This window comes from Antedon mediterranea, chromosome 3 (genome assembly GCF_964355755.1).
Source record: "Antedon mediterranea chromosome 3, ecAntMedi1.1, whole genome shotgun sequence".
Classification (NCBI taxonomy): Eukaryota; Metazoa; Echinodermata; class Crinoidea; order Comatulida; family Antedonidae; genus Antedon; species Antedon mediterranea.
The window spans coordinates 32933311-32944419 of NC_092672.1; the positions used below are offsets into that span (position 1 = coordinate 32933311).

General features: G+C 35.3%; 1 protein-coding gene and 1 long non-coding RNA gene across 2 annotated transcripts in view; both read right to left on the reverse strand.

Moving 5' to 3' along the window:
- LOC140045272 (uncharacterized) overlaps window positions 1–11109 on the reverse strand; it is a 159069-nt gene that overhangs the window by 19477 nt on the left and 128483 nt on the right. The window lies entirely within an intron of this gene.
- Window positions 4730–10386, reverse strand: LOC140043881 (uncharacterized). Its single transcript, XM_072088360.1, has 3 exons — window positions 9977–10386; window positions 6916–7230; window positions 4730–6445 (listed from the first exon to the last, which is right to left on the reverse strand). The coding sequence occupies exons 1-3, from the start codon at window positions 10274–10276 to the stop codon at window positions 6164–6166; spliced, it is 897 nt and encodes a 298-aa protein (XP_071944461.1). The 5' UTR covers window positions 10277–10386; the 3' UTR covers window positions 4730–6163.

Here is an 11109-nt window from a genome sequence, read left to right on the forward strand (position 1 = left end):
CATACATTTATATATTAGGCCTACTTGCAAAGATACCAGCAAAGATACCAGTCTCAGAGTAGGCCTAATTTCCCCCCAAATTCCATCGCTCTACTCCTGGACGATTTTCAAATGTAGTTTAAAATTTTCCCAGTGCGCGACATTGTCTTTTTCTGTAATTTTGCTTCCAGTAAAATTCCCCGGCTATAAAAATAACCAGTATATTTATTGCGTGTAAAAGCAAGCTAAACCACAATGTAGGTTTAAGCTACATCTATAGAGAAAAGAGCGTGCAAACGTAGCTTAAATCTCGCTTAAAAAACAAAGATATACCGAATACATTTTAATATAATATATCCAGAGCGGGTATTAGTCCTAACAATAACATGGCCTATTTGGAGCAAGATAAAACATTTGTCAACGATTTCTTTCTAGAACGATTTGGTTTCACATCGTCCAAAAGTTGACAGACACCATACATTTCAGTTCTGGAATATAAAAACTGGGTCTGTTTCCAAATTTTGGCATAGAACAATGCTTCTCCTATAAAATAATAATTTGTTATCTGGATTTAGATAACGCCAAGGTGTTCACAAGTTGTGATGTTGCTGAAGTTATCGTTTACCGTCCCATGGGGCAAAGAACAGGTAGCAAAGGTCGCGTAGAGGTGAAGGAACATCCGAAATAAATTACTAAACGTTTACACGACCCGATAATTGTGTTTATCTATCTAAGCATGTTGCAGATGATGGTTATTACAGTGAGACATATGCGTATACCAGGTTGCCTTTTTAAAAACAAAGTGTATTCACTTAGGGGTTGCCCGTATCACCTGAGTGGCCGTTATGGTTTAGAGTTCGTATTCGAGTTGTTTTGTTTTATTAGAAGGTTTATGCGAGATGTATATTTAAATAATAATAATAATATCGCCATTCGTTGAAAAAAGATTTTTGTAATGGGGTCAGTTAAAGATGTATTGTCCCCCAAAAACATGAAAAATAAAGATTAATAAAATCAGATGTTGCATTTTGCAGTTAATAAATTATTCACTTCTGTAGAAAAGACAAAAGAAACGGTTAATTTTAAACAAAAACCATTGTCTGACAGACTATTAGGTATTTTTTCCATTAAATTACAATTTTCATTTTTTTCTAGTGTTTGGTCAAAATTAAAATGACATATTCAACAACAAAAAAACTATTTTTAATTGGTAGTACGGTAAATAGGTTACTTAAGTGTTTAATAAATCACTTCACTTGCAATACCAATTTTCAAAACATACAGAATCTATTTTAGGTTTTTTTCTTCTGCCGGTTGACGTTCACAACAATTACGCTACGGGCGCTATAAACACTTACACGTGTTATGAAAACTTTACAAACGGAACCAGCAGGTATTGTCAAAACATACACTCATAAAATCTGAACTAACTAATGGTTTTATTTTGGTAGAGAAGTGTCGAAAATAAAAACGATCGAATCGATTGATGTCTATTTCCCTGTCTTTTAGATCAAAAACGTTCAAACAATTTAGGCCTACTGTTAGATCAGAAACGTTCAAACAATTTAGGCCTACTGTTAGATCAGAAACGTTCAAACAATTTAGGCCTACTGTTAGATCAGAAACTTTCAAACAATTTATTTAGGCCTACTGTGAGATCAGAAACGTTCAAACAATGTAGGCCTACTGTTAGATCAGAAACGTTCAAACAATTTAGGCCTACTGTTAGATCATACTTTCAAACAATTTATAAGATATGATTTGTTACATTGGTCGTAGGTCTAATTAAACTAACTTCAAATCAAACTTCCAATATGGTTATAAACAGACACAATAAACGGTTAAATTAAAAAAAAAATGCCTTATCTTCTTATAGACGTATAAGAACAATTCGAAAAATGGACAAAATATGCACGTTTCAAAATTCTATTTTTATGCAATAGTATTGCTATATATGTCAATATATTGCGGTACCATCATCTTATAGACGTATAGTAACCATATATGCCAAAAAAATACCAGTCTTTATTATTCTATAGTATAATAATAATAATAACAACTTTATTTAAAAACGGATGCAACACTTGAATCACCATATTGGTGTTACCGTTACTTACTACAAAACTATTTATACTATTACACAAGTTATCATTTACAGTACAAAAACAACAAAAAAAAAAAATAAAAAAGATTTCATGAAAAAATATAGTAACCGTTTATGTCAAAACTGGTTGCTATAGCACAATTGACATGCGCAGAAATTTTCCTGTACTAGATTTTTTCGAAAAACTTGCCAATTTTCGACCTTTTTATTTTTCGATAAAACTGGTTACTGTAGCACAATTAACATGCGCAGAACCCATTAGACGCTTCTGCGCATGTTTATTATTCTATAGTAACCGTTTATGTCAAAACTGGTTGCTATAGCACAATTGACATGCGCAGAACCCATTATTCGTCTCTGCGCATGTTTATTATGCTATAGTAACCATTTATGTCAAAAAATAAAAAGGTCGAAAATTGGCAAGTTTTTTGAAAAACTCCCTGTACTATAGTACAGGAAAATTTTCGAAAAATGGCCGATTTTCGACCCTTTTATTTTTTGACATGGTTACTATAGCATAATAAACGTGCGCAGAGACGAATAATAGGTTCTGCGCATGTTAATTGTGCTATAGTAACCAGTTTTGACATAAATGGTTACTATAGCATAATAAACGTGCGCAGAGACGAATAATAGGTTCTGCGCATGTTAATTGTGCTATAGTAACCAGTTTTATCGAAAAATAAAAAGTCGAAAAATGTCCGATTTTCGACCCTTTTATTTTTTGACATAAATGGTTACTATTACATAATAAACGTGCGCCGAGACGAATAATGGGTTCTGCGCATGTCAATTGTGCTATAGTAACCAGTTTTGACATAAATGGTTACTATAGCATAATAAACGTGCGCAGAGACGAATAATGGGTTCTGCGCATGTCAATTGTGCTATAGTAACCAGTTTTGACATAAATGGTTACTAGAGCATAATAAACAAGCGCAGAGTCGACTAATGGGTTCTGCGCATGTTAATTGTGCTATAGTAACCAGTTTTATCGAAAAATAAAAAGGTCGAAAATTGGCAATTTTTTGTTAATAAACATGCGCAAAGACAAATAATGGGTTCTGCGCATGTCAATTGTGCTATAGTAACCAGTTTTGACATAAATGGTTACTAGAGCATAATAAACATGCGCAGAGTCGACTAATGGGTTCTGCGCATGTTAATTGTGCTACAGTAACCAGTTTTATCGAAAAATAAAAAGGTTTTGAAAAAATTCCTGTACTATAGTACAGGAAAATTTTGGAAAAATGGCCGATTTTCGACCCTTTTATTTTTTGACATAAATGGTTACTATAGCATAATAAACATGCGCAGAGACGAATAATGGGTTCTGCGCATGTCAATTGTGCTATAGTAACCAGTTTTTGACATAAATGGTTACTATAGCATAATAAACATGCGCAGAGATGAATAATGGGTTCTGTGCATGTTAATTGTGCTATAGTAACCAGTTTTATCGAAAAATAAAAAGGTCGAAAATATGGCAATTTTTTGAAAAAATCCCTGTACAGGGAAATTTTTGAAAAATGACCGATTTTCAACCCTTTTATTTTTTGACATAAATGGTTACTATTGCATAATAAACATGCGCAGAGACGAATAATGAGTTCTGCGCATGTCAATTGTGCTATAGTAACCAGCTTTTGACATAAATGGTTACTATAGCATAATAAACATGCGTAGAGACGAATAATAGGTTCTGCGCATGTTAATTGTGCCATAGTAACCAGTTTTTTACATAAATGGTTACTATAGCATAATAAACATACGCAGAGTCGACTAATGGGTTCTGCGCATGTTAATTGTGCTACAGTTTTATTGAAAAATAAAAAGGTTTTGACAAAATCCCTGTACCATAGTAGGCCTACAGGAAAACTTTCGAAAAATGGCCGATTTTCGACCCTTTTTTTTGTTGACATAAATGGTTACTACTCCATAATAAACATGCGCACAGACGAATAATAGGTTCTGCGCATGTCAATTGTGCTATAGTTTTATCGAAAAATAAATAAGTCGAAAATCCTATTATTATGCAATAATTTTGCTATATATGCCCATATATTGCCTTAACAAATAAAAGGGTCAAAATTTGGCCATATTTCGTAAAATATCCCTGTACTAAGGTACAGGGATTTTTTTCGAAAAATGACCACAATATGCACTTTTCTCAAAAATATGCAAATTCTCATATTATGAAATAATATTACTATATATGTCTTATCATCCACCTTATTGACGTATATTAACAATTTGTCAAGAAATAAAAGGATCGAAATTTGACCATAATTCGAAAAAAACCTGTACTGAATGTCGACCCTTTTATTTTTTTTAAATAACTGGTAACTATACGTCTATAGATGATGATAACGCAATATATAGCAATAATAGTGCATAATAATAGTATTTTTAAAAGGGCATATTTTAGCCATTCTTCGAAAATATCCCTGTAGGCTAGGAAATAAAAACAAAATGACATGCGCAGAATCATATAGGCTAATCTGTGCATGTTACCTCAAAACATACTATTTTGGCCATTAAAAAAAAAAATCCCTGTACTAAATACAGTACAGACAATTTTTCGAAATGCGCAGAATCACATAATCTGTTCTGCATATGTTACCTCAATATATTTCAAGTCGATATTTTGGTCATTTTTGATAAAATTTATGATGATCACATTGTGGTATCATCCTCTCACAATCATATCATTTTAAACAAAATGAGTGTCGAAAATATAACTTCAGGCCTATACGATGACAAGAAATCTTGTTTTTTCTTTCAAAATGTGCTGGTCATTTTTATTTTACACAAAGTTTTAAACGCAAATGTGACGATAAGTTTCTATGTACTACACGAATGTTTACGCAAAAACATTTTACTATGCCGTCGTCGGAAGTGGGCTGACTGCTGGCAATGCGTGGCATGTTTTTTTGTGGGAATATGATTTCAGACTGAAACAACATTATTGACTGTTTTTTTTACTCGTGGGAATAATGTGTTAAAAGGTATGTATCTTGAGGCGTTTATTACGCTAATAATAAATAATTGTTTACATTTTAAATAATGCACCGCACCGCCGCAAAATACGTTTATTGTGCGTACGACGTTATTGCGTTGCGTTCCAGAGTGCGTGGAATCAAGCTTTAGGCCTACATCATAAACAAAAACGTTAATTTATCGCATTTAATTACTAAACTTAGAAAATTATAAAAAAAACCTCTTAACTCTAATGTACCATCTTACTAGAAATAAAATCGACTGAAAAAAAAAATGAAACTTATCTACACTATTTTAGTACAGTAAATGCTTGCTACGATTTAGCTATATTATATTGACCCTATTATTAACACATTGCATTATGTTTGTTTAAATAGGGATTGAGTAAACTTTCTGGAACAGCGAATTTTAGAGACTACACTTAACTACGGCTTATGAATTTATATATTAATATTAATTATGAAACAAAGTTAAATATAGTATATGATCTTTTAAAATGTAAACATTAAATGCAGCGACGTATTTATATACAGTACAATGTTATTTTAAACTTCTATGAACTAAAAGTAATAAGTGCACCCTAACGCAACAGTGCTGCAAACATCGCAGGCGGGGGAAAACAGAATTATTGGAGGGCATTTTCTTACGTTGCGTAAGTTGCGTAATGCTTAGTTCCCACTTCAGGCACAACACAATAACGTAACGCAACGTAAGTGAGTTTACCAATCACATGTTAACACGCTTGCGTCGCGCCTGGTGGGAACAAAGCTTAACAAGGCACCCTTTGGGAACCAACTCAGGCGTACGTGGTTCTCGCTAGAGAGACACAACGCAAGGACGAACGCGCAACGCAAGCGAGATGACCAATGAAAAGCCATTGTTCGAATAATCTATCGCTTGTGATTGGCCAATTCGCTTGCGTTGCGTCCTCGAGTTGCATCGGTAGTGGGAACCAAGCTTTAATAGGGTCGCCCTATGTAACATATTTGAGATAAGGAAGCTTAACACTGAAAAGAAAACCCAATCATAATTAATATTAAATATTTATCTAGATGTAAGAAAGTGTTTGGCGTTGGCTTACTACTTAAAAAGAGGTGACAAGTTTGAGTCGCAAGAGTTGAAATTGCGGACGGGACAGTGCGGATAATACGCAGACGATCCCCCAGACTCGTGACCAAGCGATACAGAGCTTCTTAGAGCAACGGCGGCGGTATCTTCTTCGTAACGTACACAGTGGTTGATAGGAGACGGTGAACTACCGTGATGGTATGATGAGAACGGGCTGTTTGCTAGGTCGTAGCTGGAGTTTGTCGGTATAGACAGGTTCAAACTCTGCTCTTTTCTGGCAGGCTGGCCTGGCATCTGTAGAAACAATAAAGTCATTTGATCATGAGAAATTTTTAGCACATACATTTTAGAAATAAACATAATGACATGAATAATGTACGTTATTACTCAAAAAAGTTATAATCGGTTATAATATCTAGTTTGCGCTTGAGTTAGTTTAAGATATATTGTCCTCCTGAAAAAATAATAACAGCAATTAATTGTTGAATATGCCATTGTAATGTAAAATATTATAGGCCTAGTTATTAACTTTAAAAAGAAATTGGATCGAAAAAAAATATTTACCTGAAAAAAAAAATGTAGTTTAAAGCAAAAAATAGTCTGTCCGACAATGGATTACTAGTTAAATTGAACAGTTTATTTTGTCTTTTATAAGTAAAAACATTATTTGTGTTCATTTTGTTTTTCTACGGAAGTGATTAACTTTATTATAACTACAAAATGGCCTATTCAAAGTCTGATTTTAGAAATATTTATGGCTATACCTGACATGAAGATCCCACGTATCCTATTTGTAAGGCAGCGGGTTGTGGTTGAAAGCTTGTGCCCCAATCAGTGCCATGGTAAGTAGCTGAAGATAGTGAGGTAGGGTAGATTTGATTGTAGGGGCTATAGCCGTAGTCGTTGACGTAAGAATGAAAAGGCGTACGCTGATCACCGTGACTATATGGGCGATTATGACGACTTAGGCGGTGCATACAACGACGACGGCGATAGTTACCGTTTTCGAACATCTCATTGCACGATGGGTCAAGTGTCCAGAAGTTACCTTTTCGTTCTCCGCTACCTTGTCGTGGTATCTAAAAAAAATCCACAAAAATATTATTTATTTTAATATTCCTTTTTTAATAGGTCACTGCTGGATTGCATTTTTAGAACGTAAAAGAAAAGTTAAAACATAATCATAAACCTATTAAGGGACCACCTTCGATCGGTAATTTAACCGGGTCTAGGACAACTACCCCCTGGAAAACTACCACCCGGGCAATCACCCTCCTAGGACAACTACCCTCCTAGGACAACTACCCCCCGGACAACTACCCTCTTAGGACAACTTCCCCCTAGGACAATTACCCCCTAGGACAATTACCCCCTTGGACAACTACCCCCTAGGACAACTACCCTCTAGGACAACTACCGTACCCTCTAGGACAACTACCCCATAGGAACTACCCTCTAGCTACCCACTAGGAACAACTACAGCTTACGATTGGTAACCAAATTAACAAGCTGCTTCTTTTGGTGCTAATTGTATTGTAAAATCAAATGGTGTGTAAAGAGGGGACTACGAGGGCGTTGTACTATAGATTTAACAATATTTGAGGTGAAATTATTAAAATATCGACGTTTGTACCTAACATTTGTAGTATATTTTTTTAATAACTGTAGCGATATTTATTTTTTTCTAAACTTCTAGGACAAACTATGAAAAACGATTTCCTCAATTGACGCAGTTAGCTATGTTTTCAAAATAGGAAGACTAAGAAATGTATGAACTGTCAAACGGGGGAGAGAGAGATTGATTTTCAAATCGTCTAAATGTAATCAATTGTTTTATAGTTTTTTTTAATCTAAAGTCAAATTAGGAGGTTCTGTTCTGTAGAAAACGAATTGGAATAAATGAAATAAGTAGAAATGTTTAAGTCATAAACATATCATGGATATAATAATTCTTTCGGTTCTAAAAACGTTTATTGTCCTATTTTCTCAGGAGTGGAAAAAAAATGTAAAAACAAATCAATTTACATCTTCTATGAAGTAGTAACAGCCAAACCAATATTCCATTATTACTGGACTTGTAGTATATTAGACGTACAATGTCATTACAGCATAACATAAGCTCTTACGGTAAAACATTTGTTTTGAAAAAGAAAAGAGAGAACAAAATCGGGCCAATTTTATCGATAAAAAGGGGCTGCCCCAGTCCCACTATCTTACAAATTCCCTCTAGTCCAACTGCTATGCCCCTAGGACAACTACCCCTCTAGAACAACAACACTCTTTGAACAACCACATCTTCACCTTAGATTATAATTACGATATTGTAAAAGTTACTGAACTTCAAAACATAGGGAGAGAGATTGATCTTAAATGAAAGACTGTTTGATTGACTGGTGCAGCTGATTAGGTAAACTGTATGTTCCTAGATTTATATACGGCATCTTCATGTCACACAAGAATAAAATAAGTCGCCTCTTTATTTTAATAATTTGATCAATTCTCGTTTAATGTAAAATAACTGCCGACGATACGCATATTAAAAAAATCAAAAGCTTTCATATAAGCAATCACTCTCCCTATGTTTTAAAGTTCAGTAAGTTTTACAAGATCGTAATTATAACCCAAGGTGTAGGTATCATGATATAGGTGTGGTTGTTCAGAGGGTGTTGTCCTGTTGGAATAGCAGTTGGACTATAGGGTAGTTGTCCTAGAGGGTAGTTGTCCTAAGAGGGTAGTTGTCCTAGGGGGTAGTTGTCCGGGTGGGAGTTGTCCTAAAGGGGTAGTTGTCCTAGAGGGTAGTTGTCCTAGAGGGTAATTGTCCGGGTGGTAGTTGTCCTAAAGGGGTCATTGTCCGGGTAGTAGTTGTCCAGGTGGTAATTGTCCAGGGGGTAGTTGTCCGGATACGGATTTAACCTATTAAGGCACCACCGTCAATCGTTCAACCTATTAATGGACCACCTTTGATAGTTCAACATATTAAAAGGGACCACCTTCGTTCATACCAAAGAAAGATAAGGTTCAGAGTAAAGAAGTATAAACGGTAAATTTAACATTTATTATCATGATTTATAAACTTATATACGATAACATGAATTAGATATATAATATTATTAATAATATAATTTATAAATATCCTACAGAACGTGCGTAAACATAATTACGTCACTGATGACGCTAAGAAAGATAATTGAATGCTAAGAAAATCGCGGATTTTATCAACAATACAAATTCGGAAAGGAGTGGCCGTTTAAAATAGCTTAATACGTCATATTTTCTAACCAACGTCAACATTTTTTGTGACGTCATTATCTATGCAACGCAAGTGAGTTGACCAATCACAAGCGACAGTTCGGATGAATTATCGTGTCGTGGACGTGATTGGTCAAATTACTTGAGATGTATCGAAGTGGAAACCAAGCTTATTTTAATTGCAGTTTTGTAAAACTGAATAAAGTTACGTTCAGACGGAGATCGAATAAAATGGGCGTAGCGTTAATAGAACCGTTCACACTAACTCATTTGATCTCATACAAAATATGTTCGTGCATGGAGGAAAAAACTTATTTCTCCATGGTTTGTGTGAACGCAGTAGGCCTACTAAAAAAAATCGTAGTCCGCCGGAGTTATTTCCGGATACCGGACCGAATCCGGACTCAATGGGAACGTAGCTTAAAAATGTTTTAGTTCTACTACAATTTAAGCAACGAATAAAATGTACCACCACTGATGTACATTACAACAAGTCTGCGCGCCCAAAGTCTTACGTACAACTAATACAGCAAAATGTAGGCCTACCAATAATAAACAAAATAAATGCCATTTTACCTTGATAAAGCATTCGTTCAGACTTAGATTATGGCGTATAGAATTTTGCCATCCTTTTTTGTTCTTCTCGTAGTAAGGAAATCGTTCAATAATAAATTCGTAAATTTGGCTTAGCGTTAGTCTTCTTTCCTGGCTGTCTTTAATCGCCATGGCTATCAAAGCTACGTACGAATAAGGAGGCTTCTCAACCTTTTCGTTCTCTTTCGTTTTCGCCTTTGATTGCTCTTCCCAGTTCAAATAGTCCTCATTGGATCCATCGACACACGAGGCTACAACACCACTCTTCTCCGTTTGTGGCATAATTGCTAATCTGTAATTTTGTACTGTACACAGACACTTTGCTACAGATGCGTTTTACACAACTTTTCTACACCAAGTCTTTCTAAACAATGAGCTCCTCAACATTTTATATCGACTTTTTCGTATACTCAGACCTGATTTAACGGTGAAACTCAACACCTTTGCTAACTCTTTGAGAATTTTCCACCAATGAAAAACATTGTAACATTAGAATCTTATCTATAGATATGCACAGCGCAGTTTCATTGTCAATCAATTTTCTTTTTTTAGACATACAGTTTTGATATCGAATCGAATACGACTCTCATTTTATAATCATTGAGAAAAAAAAACGACCCAGGCCCCTTCCAAATTGAACTGCAATACTAGCGTTTTGCCGGGGTGGTCCTAGGTATTCGTTTCGCCAGAGCGTTTCACTGGGTCCCAAGTGTCTCTAGAGTTGTAGAGCTCCGGAGACCTTTTGGAGTTTCTCCGGGGCGTTTCACGTGTCCAAAAGTGTATCTAGAGTATTATAATTCCGGAGACACGTGCGTTTCACGTGTCCCAAGTGTCTCTAGAGTAGTAGAGCTCCGGAGACACTTGTACGTTTCTCTTATCTAGAGCGTTTCACGTGTCACAAGTGTCTCTAGGGTACGAGCTACAGATACCACTGTGCGTTCTCCGGAGCGTTTCACGTGTCCCTGGTGTTTCTATTATTAAAGCTACTACTACAAGTGTATCTGGAGTATTATAATTTCGGAGACACGTGCGTTTCTCCAGAGCGTTTCACGTGTCCCAAGTGTCTCTAGAGTAGTAGAGCTCCGGAGACACTTGTACGTTTCTCTATAGAGCGT

Bases quoted from the DNA above. Each gene is read 5' to 3' on its own strand.
- LOC140043881 (XM_072088360.1), bottom strand. From the start codon at position 10,276: ATGCCACAAACGGAGAAGAGTGGTGTTGTAGCCTCGTGTGTCGATGGA. The intron at 7,231-9,976 runs GTAAAATGGCAT...GATTTTTTTTAG, and splicing joins TGAACGAATGCTTTATCAAG to ATACCACGACAAGGTAGCGG. The intron at 6,446-6,915 runs GTATAGCCATAA...TTGTTTCTACAG, and splicing joins ACGTGGGATCTTCATGTCAG to ATGCCAGGCCAGCCTGCCAG.